This window comes from Pseudonaja textilis, chromosome 8 (genome assembly GCF_049901715.1).
Source record: "Pseudonaja textilis isolate UNSWEBS1 chromosome 8, rPseTex1.2, whole genome shotgun sequence".
In the NCBI taxonomy this organism is placed as follows: domain Eukaryota; kingdom Metazoa; phylum Chordata; class Lepidosauria; order Squamata; family Elapidae; genus Pseudonaja; species Pseudonaja textilis.
The window spans coordinates 49,718,947-49,734,765 of NC_141997.1; the positions used below are offsets into that span (position 1 = coordinate 49,718,947).

Here is a 15,819-nt window from a genome sequence, read left to right on the forward strand (position 1 = left end):
AATGGCCCACAGTTCGCATCAGTAGAATTCAGCCGTTTTGCTGCCAACCTGGGCATTCGCCACATTTTCACAGCCCCATTTCACCCTGCCAGTAATGGGTTGGCTGAAAGGGCCGTCAGGACCACCAAAGAGGCCTCGCTAGGTTTGGCAGGGATGACTGGCACCACAAACTCTCACGGTTCCTGATGAGCCAGCACTCAACCCCTGTGCAGTCACCAATAAGTCCCCAGCAGAACTTCTGATGGGCCGGCGCCTGAGGACTGTATTGGACAGACTGCACCCACAATACTGCCCTGACTCTCCCCTCGCTTCTACTTCGGGGTTAGACATTTTATGTTACAGGAGCCAGTATTCGCAAGGAATTTCGCTGGGGACCCCTTTGGATTCCAGGCGAGGTCATCGCCGTCACCGGGCCAAGATCGTATAGAGTCAGGCTGGAGGATGGTCGCGTCTGGAGGAGACACATAGACCAGCTTAGAAGGCGCCTCAGCACCCTTGCCAACAAGAATCCAGAGTCTCCAGTCGAAGGGGAACCGCCTCATCCGCCACCCAGCCACATCGCACCCAACGACCAGTCTGCACCAGCGATCGTTCCAGTCAGCCCAAACTCGGACAACAGCACCCAGAGAGTTGACCAGCCTGATCCAACCCACGAGAGCTCGACCCCAGTAACCAACCCGGTGGTGTCCGAGGATGCCCAGTCCGGAGAGAGCGTTGGCGACACTATGCCGGCTCAACCGTCACAGACTGATACCGAACAGACAGGCAATGTTCCCGAGCTGCGCCGTTCGGGCGCCAACACAAACCCCGTCTACCTCAAGGACTATGCATGTTCGCATCTGGGGGAAGGGGTGTTATGTCCTGAGGACTCTAGGAGTTCTCACTCAGGTCCACTCACTTCGTGTGGGCGTTATTCCCCCATTCCCATTGGTTGGTTCTCTCCAGCAGCCAGCTATAAAAGCAGGCTGCGGGGTCCAACCAGTTGCTGATCGCTGCGAGCCAGTTCCAGGCGTGGCAAGCACGGTCAGCCCTTTATTGTAAAATAAAGTATTGTTGCACTCATGCTCTGGTTCAGCCTCTCATTGCTCAAACATAACAGTTTGGAGAACCCCATGACAGCAATGACAATAGAAATAGCTCTGGAGATTTATATGCCACTTTATAGCACTCTCTCAGCAGTTTACAGAGTCAGCACATTGCCCCTCAAAATCTGGGTCCTTGTTTTACCGACCTCAAAAGGATGGAAGGCTGAGTCCAGCTTGAGCTGGTCAGGATTGAACTCTTGGCAGTAGGAATGGTTTTTATAGCAATAACATAACACTGGCCTCCAAATGAGAAGAGAGGACGCCTTGGAGAAGACCCTGAAATTGAGAAAGATGGAAGGCCAATGGAGAAAAGGATGGCAGAAGTTGAGATGGTTAGATGGGGTCATCAACGCAATGGGCAAACTCCACAAGACAATGGAGGACAAGGAATCCTGTCCTCCACTGGCCACCAAATGAGAAGAGAGGACTCCTTGGAGAAGACCTTGATGTTGGGAAAGATAAAGGGCCAAAAGAGAAGCGAATGACATAAGATGAGATGGTTAGATGGGGTCATCAACGCAATGGGCAAAATCTGGAAGACAATGGAGGATAGGAGATCTGTCCTCCATCAGCCAACAAATGAGAAGAGATGACTCCTTGGAGAAGACCCTGAACTTTAGAAAGATGGAAGGCCAAAGGAGAAGGATACGGCAGAGGATGAGATAGTTAGATAGCGTCATCAATGCAATGGGCAAACTCCAGGAGACAGTGGAGGATAGTCAGAACTGTCCTCCACCAAATGAAAAGAGAGGATTCCTTGGAGAAGTCCCTGATGTTGGGAAAGATGGAAGGCCGAAGAAGAAAGGGACAAGAGAGGATGAGATGGCTAGATAGTATCGTCAACACAATGCACATGAATTTGGACAAACTCCAGGAGATGGTGGAGGTGTGATATGGTAGGATATGGTCCATGGACTTGCAAAGAGTCAGACATGGTTTAGTGGCTGAACCACAACCTGTAGAATATTGCTTTCACAGGACCTCTACTTCCGAAAGGACCCACAGATGCACAGTTGGGTAGGGGGCATAGAAACCAATGACCATTAAGAATGGAAAGAGGCAAAAGCTTTGATGTCAGAACGGTGGCAATCATCCGTTATCATAGCAAATGGTTGTTCTGCTTTGTGGAGCTGCCTTCGTTAAACAGATGGAAGTGTCAAGGAATAGCCAAAAGACACTGCAGAAAGCAAATGTAATTTGGCATCTGCCAAAGTCTGTTTCCCTTTCTTGAATGAGCACCGATATGGAAGAGAACCACAGGAGAAGTTTGGCTGTTTCTCACAAACTGGCCTTTCTAAAGCTCTGCCATAGTCATTAGCTTCACATCTTCTCATTAGATTTCTCAGCTTAGGTGGCGCTGGAGTGATCTGGCACCTTTTGTGCCCACCACTGAATGTCAAAGAAAAGAAAGAGGAACAAAAGAAATGTCTTGGAAGTAGGACAAAGCATAAAGACTCAGCGTGGCTCAGGAATAATAAACATTCCGCGAGCCTCAAACCAACGGCAGCCAAAAATCAGCTGGCAACAGGGAAGGTTTATGGCTATTTGGAGAGCGTCCTTAACTACCTGCTCACCTGTTCAGAGGAGGAATGCAAAACAGCCAGGAGAGGATTCAGAGCTGCTTACTTAGAATGCAAAACAACCAGGTGCAACCGCCTCCCTCTCCCCTCTGATTCTCCAAGAGAAGAAATTTAGCAAAAAATAATTTTCCTACGGACAGAGTAGAAAGAAGAAGATGAAAGGGAAAAAAATGCACTCTGAACATTTGGCTGGAACGGTCTGGTTCCAGGATAGAAAATGAACAATATGGTTGGGTGTCTCCTTTAATTAATTCTCCAGTCAGCTGTAAATAAGGGGAGGGAGAGAAAGAGGGGCTTTGTGTATATATATTATGCACTGATTTTCAAACTAGAAGAAGTCAGTGGGTGGGTTGGTGGGTGGGATGCAGAAAACCTGTTTGCTAAAATCAACGCAAAGCTCATCTCATCATCATTACCGGAAATTTTTTCTTCTCTGCCTGCATGAGGTTCTTGCTGCACACAGATAAACAAACCCTTCACAAAGAGAGAATACTATCTATGCAAAATTCCTCCATGTGCAGGGAAGCGTTTTCATGTGTTATTAATAAGTCTAACAAAGCCTTCTGCTTTTCCCTTTTTTTTAAATCCTTCTGAATCTGCAGATATCTCAATTCAGAAAGGAATAAAAGAGAATTCACCTACTTCTGCTAGGCAACCCAACTATCGTCAAAGCAGAATTCAAACCGTCTATCTATAGATAGCAGGCTGTAGTTCTGTAATTTTCCTATTCCAGGTTGGCCTTGAAAGATGGCTATGGGTCTTTGTGGATTAGTGTAGGGGAATTACCCTACTATTGTCTAGGGCAGAGGTCTCCAAACTTGACAACTTTAAGACTTGTAGACTTCAACTCCCAGAATTCTCCAGCCAGCATAACTGGCTGAGGAATTCTGGGAGTTGAAGTCCACAAGTCTTAAAGTTGTCAAGTTTTGGGAGTGCTGGAGATTCTCGGTCATCCAGGTTATGGTTGACCCAAAGATTTTTTTTTTTTTCAAAAGGCAACTGGACTTTGTTTTTCCTTGAAGACGTTTCGCTTCTCATCCAAGAAGCATCTTCAGTTCTGACTGACTGGTGGAGGATGGAAGGATTTATATTCCTTGCAGCCATTGGAATATAAATCCTTCCATCCCCTACCATTCAGTCAGAACTGAAGAAGCTTCTTGGATGAGAAGCGAAACATCTTCAAGGAAAAAACAAAGTACAGTTGCGTTTTGAAAAAGCACCTTTGTGAGTCCTCTACTATTATGAAACCAAAAGTGTGCATTTTTCAAAGGAGCTTAGACCCCACAAACATCACTGGTAGGTGAAGAACAATAACAATAGAGATGAGGTATTTCCTTTAAATTTCTTGGCAATGTCACCAGGGGTGGTATTCAGCCAGTTCTGGAGAACCAGTAGCGGAAATTTGGAGTAGTTCAGAAAACCGGCCAATACCACCTCTGACTGGCCCCGCCCCATCTATTCTCCGCCTCCTGAGTCCCAGCTGATCGTCTGGGTCTTCTTTGGTTGTCCTGCACAGGAGAACGGAGCTGGAAAGCAGGTTAGTGGGATGGGGAGAGAATGGAGATTTTGCAGTATCCTTCCCCTGCCACGCCCACCAAGCCACACCCACCAAGCCACACCCACAGAATCGGTAGTAAAAGACATTGAATGCCACCACTGAATGTCACCCAACAGACTTGAATCGGTCACCAACAAATCGAATTTGTTTCTGGCAAGGTTGAAAACAGTGCCTCTTTCATAGCAAAGGTGGAGAGAACAACCCCGCGGCCATCGAATTTTTTAAAGTCAATACAATTCCCAGGTGTTCCACGGCTCTTAAAGCCCTAAGATATTATCCCGTCTATATTCCTAACAGACCTCTGCGTAGCTTCCTGCATTTTTAATGCGGGACTTTATTTAGAAACTGGGGGGTGATCCCTCTGGAATCTACGCTGCTTCTCTTCCTGGTTCAAGCTTTACTTTTATGGCATCTCCCTGAAGGTCTTGGTCCAGCTGGGTGATTTCTCCCGCTCCCCTCTTTCCAAAAAGTCCGATGCAAAATTATCTAGGTCATCTTGGGTTCAACTCTCCTGGTGTGGTGTTATAAAGAGTCACAATCCAACCGCAGGTGTTCAGCATAACTCTCCTGGCAGAATAGGGGAAAGCTAGACCATCTCTATCAGCAGGATATAAACTGGAAAGCCTTCATACCTGTGAATTACCTCTTCAGGATTACCTGCCCAACATAAGGTAGAAACATTTGGTCAAGCCCACATTTATGTCTTCTTCTCTACAATATTTTTGGTGGGCAGGTATAACAAAGCCCCCCATTGCAGCACGAACCTGCTCTTTTGGCTTGGAGAAACCTGGGATTGCATCCTTCTATGTCCTTTCTACAGCAGCTTGTGACCTACCATCATAAGTTGGCTTACTAACAGAAGGTCCACATTTTATGAGGACAATCACTAAGAGAGTCACAGCCTTTCTTTCATCTGTCCTTGCTTTACCCAGAAAAATATTCTTCTAATTTTAGGGTCTCACCCAGTGGTGGGATTCAATTTTTTTTTTTTACTACCCATTCTGTGGGCATGGCTTGGTGGGTGTGGCAGGGGAGGAATACTGTAAAATCTCCAGTCAGAGGTGGGATTTGCCGGTTCTCCGAACTACTCAAAATTTCTGCTACTGGTTCTCCAGAACTGGTCAGAACCTGCTGAATAGGCCACCTCTGGTCTCACCTATGCAGAACTAGCTCTACACCAGTGCTTCGCTACAAAGCTATGTGCTTGGGCTTAGTTTGGGGGGAGGAGAATAAGGGGGGGGGATTCTGCCTCTGCCTATCAGCATCTATTGGTATTCATCTGGCTAGTGTCCTGTCACTGTGTGAGAGAGTTGAGAGCTGTCTGAAAACTTAAATAGTATTTGCTGTGTGAGCAAGAAGGAAACAGCAAGGAGCCTGGGCGTGGCTTAGCTCAACTATTCTCTACTAAAGCTGCTTGGGGCTGTGAAACTGGAACTCCTCTCCTCTGCTTGTGTTTTGCATTTGTAAGAGATTTGTTTTCAGGTGGGAAGGGGAAGTAGAACTCCTTAGCATCAGAGCGTGTTAATAATAATAATATAGGAAATACAAATGCTCTGATGGTCATTTGGAAAAATCCTTTCTTAGTGAGCCCCTAGAAGCCAAGAGGAACAGACATGCCAAATTTCAAGTTTGTAGGCTTTACGGTCCTGGAGATTTTGTGATGATGTGTGAGGGGTATTGGGTTTTTTTTTTGGGTTTGTGGGGGGTTTTTTTGGGGGGGTGGGGGGTGGGGGGGGGGGGGGGGGGGTGGGGTGTGGTTGGTGGGGGGGGGGGGGGGGGGGGTTGGTTGGGGGTCGCTTTTTAAAATATAGATAACAGAATTGGAAGGAACCTTGGAGGTCTACCATCCCCTGCTGAGTCAGGAGACCCTACACCATTCCAGACAAATGGCTGTTCCATCTTTTCTTGAAAGCCTCCAGTGACGGAGCACCAACAACTTCCAAAGGCAAGTCGTTCCACTGATAAATGGTTCTCACGGTCAAGAAATTTCTCCTTAGTTCTAAGTTGCTTCTCTCCTTGATTCGTTTCCATCCATTGCTTCTTGTCCTGCCTTCAAGTGCTTTGGAGAATAGCTTGACCCTTTATTCAACCTTCAATACTGGAAAACTTTTGTCATGTCACCCACTAATCCTTCTTTTCATTTCATCCTCAATACCTTTTTTGTGCTTTCTATGCTGTTTTGTTTTCCTGTTTTCTCGAATGACTGCAAGTTTATATAACGTGTTATTAGTGAGTGTTATTTGTTTAGCACTTGGTATGTGGTATTTTATTCATAACATTGTTTATAATCTAATTACTTAGGCTTAAGTATTTAGATGTTTTGTATTCTGCTATTTATAGTCTTTGTTGGCCTGAAGCATTCGTCTGCTGCTATGAATCTTCTAGAAAAAAATGGTTCTGTAGCTCAATTTGAGCTTACAAAATGTGTGTGACATTCTGGACAATTGCTGTAATAAACTACCACTTTCCTCCCTGAGTAACTGTTTTGTAATGTTAAATTTGAAATATTTTAAGACAGGAGGGGATGTTTAAGAAGTTATAGAAAGTCTTCTCTGACATGTTGTCACCCCTCACAAGAACTCAAATGATGGCTTTTAAATGTTTTTGAAAAACTTCTTAGACATTCTTTGAAAGAATGAAGTGTTTCTAAGCCTTTAGAGGTTGCACATCTCCTTTGTGTGTTTTTATTTTTTTCCCTACACACTTTTGACCCAGCAGGCAAAAGGTTCGCCATCTTTCAAAGAGAAAAATAAAACAATCACCTGGAAAGCAAGTCGTTTAAAGCTGTGTTTGAAAAAGGAAAGGGTCTCTACCCCTCATTTCTTTTCTCTCTTTTTCTGCTGGTATAAGAACTGAAGTCTCTGGAGAGAGAAAACGTGGCGTGTGACTTTTGGATTCCAGAGAAATATTCTTTTATAAAGCAATTCCTTCAAAAGAGCTCTCTTTTATAGACATAAGGGAATAAATCTAGGATCTGGTTCATATCACATGTCTTGGTAAGACCACGCTTGGAATACCACGTATCCAGTTTTGGTCACCACAATATAAAAAAGATGCTGAGAGTCTAGAAACAATGCAAAGAGGAGCAACATCAGTGGAGGTTTTCAGGAAGAAATGGAACAGCCATTTGTCTGAAATGATATTTCCTGCTCAAGCAGCAGGTTGGACTAGATGCTATTTGTCAAAAATGGTGTAGGGTCTCCTGCTTGGGCAGGGGGGGGGGTTGGACTAGATGACCTACAAGGTCCTTTCCAAAACTCTGTTAATCTATCTAACTAATATATCTTCCAGAGATGGCTCTAGGTATTATGTGAGATTCCTAACTAAAATTACTTTCTACAGCTCCCACTTTCGTCCAGGATTTATTTCTTTGGTGAAAAGTAAACATACGGCTCTTTGAGAGGTTCAACAAAGGTAGACAGGAATGACCTGTTGTTCTGAACCCCTTTTTGATGAAGTCCAATGAATCTTGCAGTCAATTATGGGTAATTGGAAGGCATTCTCACGATGGAGAGGTATAATAGAAGAGAATATTTATAGCACAGAGTTGAATTGTGAGGTCTTTGATGTTCTCTGAGCTTGACGGTTTTCTTGCAGACATTTCATTACCCAACTGGGTAACATCATCAGTGCTAAAAGCTTCTAGCACTGATGATTGATTAGTTGGGTAATGAAACTTAGTCTTTGGTGTCTCTGAACTTGGTTGTTTTCTCGCAGACATTTCATTGCCCAACTGAGTAACATTACCAGTCTAAAAAAACGTCCAGCATTGATGACTGATTAGCTGGGTAATGAAACATCTACCACGAAACAACCAAAGCTCAGAGAGCACTGAGAACCCCACAAATATAATAGTACATTGCTCCAAAGATATATATTAAAGCAAGTGCTTTTTAAAAAAAATACTCAATTATCTAGGCCAAAGAATAGACAAAGAGGAAGCCAGTACTTTGTGACACCAGATTGCCCCTTCTTCAATGTTGAGTTAACATGTTCTCCATAAGTCCTGGAGTACCAATAACATGAAACGCACTGAGACAATTGACAATTTGGTTGTCACCTTTAAAGGTCTTCATGGCTTGGGACCAAGTTATCTGAGAGACCATTGCTTCCCAGTCATATCCACTAGAGCAAGGAGGCAAGAAATGATGTGGGCCCTGTCCCCTAAGGAGATATATGTGGCAGGACCTTCTCTGTGGTGGCTCCCTCCAGAGGTGGTATTCAGCAAAGCCTGACCAGTTTTGGAGAACTGATAGTCCCTCAACACTGTCCAACTATTTACAAAGTCTGCGTTATTATTACTATGAATCTTCTCATCACTCCTTATCACCCATCCCTGCCCACTTGTGACTGTAGGACTGTAACCTTGTTGCTTGTATCCTTACGATCTATATTGACTGTTTCCTAGTATGATTTGATGGCTTATTGTACCCTATGACTATTATTAAATGTTGGACCTGATGATTCTTGACTCTTGACGAATGTATCTTTTCTTTTTATGTATACTGAGAGTATTTGCACCAAGATAAATTCCTTGTGTGTCCAACCACACTTGGCCAATAAAGAATTCTATTCTATTCTATTCTATTCTATTCTATTCTATTCTATTCTATTCTATTCTATTCTATTCTATATTGAATCTACATTTGTGGAAAGCTGCCAGCATGAGTTCTTAAGCTTGTGCTTACTGAATGTTACACACTCAGTATTCTGCACTGTTCTTATCGCTGGTGTCTCCGAGAAACCATTGTAGTGTTGGAGAAGATGCGTAAGAGATGCCTAAAAGGACCATCAAAATGATGAATAATTTGGAACAATTCCCCAGGGTTATAGCCAGTGGCACTTTTAAGCTGGGTGGGGTGGGGTTGAGAACAGCATGTCTAAAGAGACAACTTGATAGAGATGTATAAAATTATGCATCATGTCAAAAAAAAAAAATAGACAAAAGCTTATTTTTATTATTCTTTTGTCATAATAGCAACATTGCGGGTCACCCAATGTTGCTAAATGGTTGTTGATTCAGGAAAGACAAAAGGAGCTACTTTATCACACAGCGTATACATGAATTACAGTATTTGCTTCCAAAAGAAGGAATAATGGCTGACTTTAATAGCTTTAAAAGCAGATGAAACAAATTCATAAAGGAAATAGCCTGTCAATAGCTATTAGTGTCAGGAGGCCCATATATAACTTCAAAAATTTTCAGGCGGGGAGAAATGGAATGTCTCAATTTAATGCCTGCTGTATTTGTTTATTCAGCCTTTTTTAATGGCTTTTATGCCAAATTATTTTCTGATGTAATGGGTACGTGAGTTTCATTCTTTTTCTTGGTTCTAATCTACGCATCGGATTTTGTTAAGATTTATTTCTTTAGTGCGTATTAATTTATTAATTCAATTTACAAAGCCACCCATAGACCACTTCAATCTGGCCACTTGCAAACACCTTGTCAATTGCCAGGCATTATAACCAAGGACCATGTTGGCAGCAAATTCTGAATTTCAACATGCCAAAAAGCAGACAATCTGGAGGAGGCTCTGTTCAATCAAACGGATTGATTGGATATGTCTAGTTTAATGAAAAGAAGCACTGGGGTGACATGATAGCAGTCTTCCTATATCTGAGGGGCTGCCACAGAGTGGAAGGGGTCAAGCTATTTTCTAAAGCTCCTGTAGGCCAGACCAGGAATAATGGATGGAAACTGAAAAAGGAGAGATTTAACTTGGAAATAAGGAGAAACTTTCTGACAGTAAGAACAATCAACCAATGGAACAGAAGTTGCCCTCAGAAGTTGTGGGAGCTTCATCACTTGAGACCGTCGAGAAGAGATTGGACTACCATTTAGTGTAGGGTCTCCTGCTTGGGTGGGAGGTTGGACTAGATGACCTATAAGGTCCCTTCCAACTCTGATTATCTGTTATCTGTGGGAGAGGGAGAAGTAGTGCATTCCTTAAATGCTTTCATAGATAATCCCAATTCACTGAAGCTTGTGGGGCACAAGATTATTACTGGAGAGCATGATTGATGACTGTTGGCTATGGATGTGTCCCATTGGAGAATATACATCCAGGGGGTGGGGGAAGACCAGGGTCAAGGGTGACAATGAATGATGTGTCTCAGAGTCAGCTACACCCAGGTAGCACGGACATGTTCACTCCTAATAAATCTTCTTTAAACAGCGAGAGATGCGGCTAGAGATTTAAATGGGGGTGGATGCCGGATAGCAGTAACTTTGAGCCAGGAACCTGTCAGTATATAAGTAATTATGGTCTGGAATAGACATGGTAACAGGTCAGCCAATGGGGACTGTTTGGATTAGACATGGTAACAAGTCAGCCAATGGGGACTGTTTGGAATAGACGTGGTAACAGGTCAGCCAATGGGGACTGTTTGGATTAGACATGGTAACAGGTCAGCCAATGGGGACTGTTTGGATTAGACGTGGTAACAGGTCAGCCAATGGGGACTGTTTGGAAACTGAAACATAATATTTGTTGTATGGAGCCATAAGTGACAATTTGGAGCCTAGGCGTGGCTTAATCTTGCTGGACTGTATATAAGATTGTGTGCCTCCTCTGAAAATTTACTCCCTCCTCTGAAATGTTTCAATCCTCTGAAATGACTTGGTTCTGTAAATATTACTTCTGTGTTTCTGATTTTGTATGCTGATTTCTGCTGTACGGTATCGTATATAAAGAAGTTTCTTACGTAAAACGAATCCTGCTGGATTATTTACTTGTGCACTTGTCGGATGTGCTGCAAACTCTGACCGAACCCAGGCCGACTTCCTTTCCTGGTTCCATGCCCTGCTCCTCACATTTCCATTTCAACAAATTTCAACCAATTTAAAGACTGCTTACCAGGTGGGAAGTAGGGATGTTTGACAGTCTGGTTTCGATCCTTTTCACACTCTTGCAACTTAGCCCGTAGAGAGGCGACCTCCCGGCGAACTGCAAGGATGTTATTCTTATCCAACAGTTCCAGTTCATTCACCATGACGCTCAAATTCTTAATCTGGGTAAAATCACAACGGTTATTTGGATTATTTTCAAGGTTGCAGATGTTTGGCAGCTGCTGAGGAAGTTCTTTTCGGGTGTTTTTTTTTTTTTGCAAATTGTTGTATTTATTAAGACTATCATTAAGTGTTGTACCTGATGATTCTTGACTCTTGATGAATGTATCTTTTCCTTTATGTACACTGAGAGCATTTGCACCAAAGACAAATTCCTTGCATGTCCAATCCCACTTGGCCAATGAAGAATTCTGTTCTATTTATTCTATTATTATTTGTTGAATTGTGTGGATTTCTCTTATCTGCTATGATCCGTGGTGGGATTCCAAAATTTTCCTACCAGTTCTATGAGAGTGCGCTTCGCAGGGGTAACTGGGCGGGACCAGCCAAAAGGCGGCATTTGCTGGTTCTCCGGCCTACTCAAAATTTCCGCCACCGGTACACCAGAACTGGTCTGAACCGGCTGAATATCACCTCTGGCTATGACCAGATGGTAAATATCACCACCTAAATATTCTTGGCTGATCTTGAAAAAGCTAAGCAGGATCAGTACATGGAGTCCTCAACTTACAACACTTCATTTACTGACTGTTCGAAGTGCAATGGCACTGGGGAAAGAGACTTTTGACCGTTTATTCCAGTGGTGGGATTCAAACAATTTTACTACCGGTTCTGTGGGCATGGCTTGGTGGGCGTGGCAGGGGAAGGATACTGTAAAATCTCCAGTAGAGGTGGTATTTGTCGGTTCTCCAAACTACTCAAAATTTCTGGTACTGGTTCTCCAGAACTGGTCAGAGAACCTGCTGAATACCACCTCTGGTTTATTACAACCATTAATGGTGTAGGTTCTCCTGCTTGGTTACAACCATTGCAGCATTCCTACAGTCACATGAGTCGATGCTCAACAATCAGTTCATCTTTATGATCGTTGCAGTGTCCCAGTTGGGGAAGCCAGATTCGCTTAATGACAGGGTTACGCATTCAACAACGGCAGCAATTCGCTTGGCAAACGTGGTGAGAAATGTCCAAACAATGTGGCAAAACTCACTTAACAAATTTCTCTCACTTAGTTGCAGACATTTTGGACTCCGTTGTGCTCGTAAATTCAGGACTACCCGTAATCGGAAGGGCTTTAAGGGAAACTGCCCCAAAAAGCAGATCCACAGGCTAGATTGGGAAGTCAGTTGAATTTCCAAAAGAAAACATTGGCATATCATTGTTTCCTGCAATTGTAGTCTGAAATTCCAACCCCCACCCCCCAGAAATCCATTCCTACCCCACACTATTCAAATGTGTTCATCCCAAATTGTATAGCTAAAAAGTCTAAAGAGCTATACAATTTGGGATAAAGACCCTGTGGGAGTAGGAATGGATTTCCAGAGGGGGAAAATTGAAGACTACAGGAACCATTTGCACTACTCAGGGCACCCCGAGGGCACAGAGAAAGCTCCAAGTGACCTCAATGACCCTCTAAAAGGATGCAAGTGACCAGATGTCTGCAATTCCCCACCATCATCCAGTCAGAGCCAAAGAAGCTTCTGGGATGAGAAGTGAAACACCTTCAAAAGAAAAAAAAAAACAGAAAGTCCAGTTGCCTCCTGAACAAAAAGCACCTTTGGGAGAACCACGACCTGGAAAATTGAGAATCTCTACCTACCGTACCTGGATAATGTTTCAGGATCTAATCTGGGTCAAGCACTGGGAACAGAGGTTTAGACTCCCAAGCTTTTGGATTTAGGCTGAATCCCATCCTCAGGGAACTTCTCTGTACCAAAGCGTGGCCCAGATTTTAATTCCTTCCATTGTCTCACTTATTTTTACTCTTCTCTTTAGTATCCGCTATTGCCCAGGTAGGCCTTCCAATCATTATCTTCTTGGAAGGCCAGTATAAAACTGGCCTAGGGTGAATGAAAAGGAAGAATTGCAGCCTCACTCCTGATTATTGTTTCAGAAGCGACAGGCAATCCCATTAGAGTCATGGGAGTTTCAAAGAAATCAAAAGAGGAAGGCCAAGAAATGATTTTTTTACCTCAACATACAACTGTTCCACAAACACATTGCTTCCAGTAAGCGACGTCTTCAGCTGAGTGATCAACCTCTCCATCTCCGTGATTTCCAGTCTGATTAATTCGAAATCCAACGATGTGTAAGTTATGCTGGATTTCTCCATGTGCTCAATCCTGACGGTTACGTTTCGAATCTTTTCTTCATACAGCGCAATTAATTGGGTGTACTGCCTCACCTGTAAGTAGGTAAAGAAAGGCATTCCATCTGAGTTCATGTCTCGAAGGATACTTTTTAGAAGACAAAAAGTTTTTCCCCTGTCACCTTTTTGGAGTCTCGCCAAGATCAAAAGATGATTTGCAGCAACTGAGCCCAGAAGCTTATCTAATGCCGTCTTTATTTATAGACTAAAACTCGTAGCTAAGATTACAGATGAAATGCCCCCGATAATAATCTGTAGAATATGGGAAAAAAGGTTATCGTTGATTCTTCCCGCTTTTTGGAACCAAAGACTGCAAAAAGTGCAGCCAAAAAAAAATCTGTGGGTTGTGCACCAGTTACGCCCTTCCCTGGACCAACGGTCCCTACTCACAGTTACTCATGACCTGGTCACTTGCCATCTTGATTATTGCAATGTGCTCGACATGGGACTGGCCTTGAAGAGCATCCAGAAGCTCCAGTTGGTGCAAAATACAGCGGCCCGCATGGTTGTGTGTAGACCTCAGTGTACACATGTGTCACCTCTCCTGCAGGAGCTGCATTGGTTGCCGATTGGCTTCCGGATGCAATTCAAGGTGCTGGTTGTCCCCTTTAAAGCCCTTCATGGCTTGGGACCAGGTTATCTGAGGGAACATCTCTTGCCTGTCACATCCACTCAACCCACCAGACCAAGGAGGCAGGGAATGATGGTGGGTCCCATCCCCAAGGGAGACACACCTGATGGGACCCAGAAGAAGGGCCTTCTCTGTGGAGGCTCCCTCTCTCTGGAACATCATTCCCCCAGAGATTAGAATGGCCCCCACTCTAGCTCTCTTCCAGAAGGCACTGAAGACCCAGTTCTGCCAAGGGGCCTGGGGAACCCAGAGCGGGATGGAGCCCATCAAACGACTCGTGAGATCTGTTGTCATCGGGGCGGGGAGTGGGAGTTGGGGGGGGTGATTGCCCCCACCCCAGATTTTGTTCTATTGTGCTTTATTATTTTATTTGATTCTTTTGGTTAGTTTTTATTGTTTTTTTATTTTTATTTTTTGTTTTTAATACATGTGATGACCCAGGGTGGGATACAAATGTAGCAAAATCCAAAAACATAAATAAATGTCCCTTAATGCCTCCAACTTAGCCCCACTGTTCAATAATACTCAGTTGGAGATAAGAGGTACTCAAAAATAATCTTTAAAAGAAAGCAATACAGTCCGAACTTAATGAGAAGATAGAAGTGAAATAAAAAAAAAAAACCAAACAAACTACAATGACAAAATCTCCACAATGGAACAGGAGAAGTATTTACCAAATTCAAGGGGATAACAAGGCACAGTCTGTTGGAAGGACGCCAACCAAGATAACTTCAGACCAAAATAAAACACGCTTTGTTTCCAGCATTTGCCAGTACGCAGGTCCAAACACTTATTCAGTTCTCACACCTGCAGCCCATGAAGAGGATCAAGGCCCACTCCTCCCAAGGAGACCACGTCTCTCCATTATCCTCTCCTCCCTGCGTGCCCTAGGATGAAGAGGAGATGGGCCTGGGTCCTCCCCTGACTGCTCAGCTGGCCTCTGCCCTTCCCCAGCCTCCTCCACGACCTCTGGAGTCACACTTCCACTCCCTGTCAGCTGTTCCTCCTCTCCCTCAGAGTCAGTCTCCACCAGGGACATGACAACACCGTTTTACATTGTGCAAGCCGCCCTGAGTCACCATGAGCGAATAGGTGGCAATATAAATTAAATAAATAAATAAATAAAATGTCACAGGTTTTTTTTTTTTTTAACCCAAGCTCTCCTCTGTTTTATTGCTTCTTCTTTCTTTTTTCTTTTTTTTTAAGTTCATCGGATGAAACAGACTGGAGCTTTTGGGAAGAACTACCTCTGCCTAATGTTGTTGTGATGGATTAGACATGGTGTAATTGGCCGTGAAATCTACAGCTCTGCATCTCCACGACTTTCAGGTCAACAGCTTAACACGCTGCCTGAAGGATGGTAAGCTGCAGGTACGCCATCATGCAATGGATCAAAGAACCACCCAAAGGGCAGCTGGTTCAAGAGCTTTTCCTGACTGAGACGAGGAATTGAATGATAGATGCCTGTAGTCCGTGCTCAGAAACTGGCGGGCGTGGGAGCCGAACCATTTTTCAGTTCCACGGAGGGCCAGCTTCATCTATTCCAACTAAAGTCCAGCGGCCATCTTAGAAATAAAGAGCAGCCTGCATAGTGTAGATCTCTGTCCTCCAAAAGCCCGCTGAGATACCTCCCAGAATCTGCTGCCTTGGACAACTGTCCCATTAGACCTAATCTTAAAACTGACCGAAATCCAGAGCTTCGCTCTTTGCCAGTTTTATGGACCAGAGTTATAAGCACAACTTGCAA

General features: G+C 43.9%; 1 protein-coding gene across 1 annotated transcript in view; it reads right to left on the reverse strand.

Annotated features, from left to right (window-relative positions):
- The window catches only part of OLFM4 (olfactomedin 4), a 46,029-nt gene that overhangs the window by 12,154 nt on the left and 18,056 nt on the right, over positions 1-15,819 (reverse strand). The window contains exons 4-5 of the mRNA XM_026705331.2: positions 13,265-13,477; positions 11,084-11,237 (exon numbers count right to left, since the gene is read on the reverse strand). Of these exons, the coding sequence (XP_026561116.2) occupies positions 11,084-11,237; positions 13,265-13,477 (367 nt within the window). The remainder of the gene's footprint in view (positions 1-11,083; positions 11,238-13,264; positions 13,478-15,819) is intronic.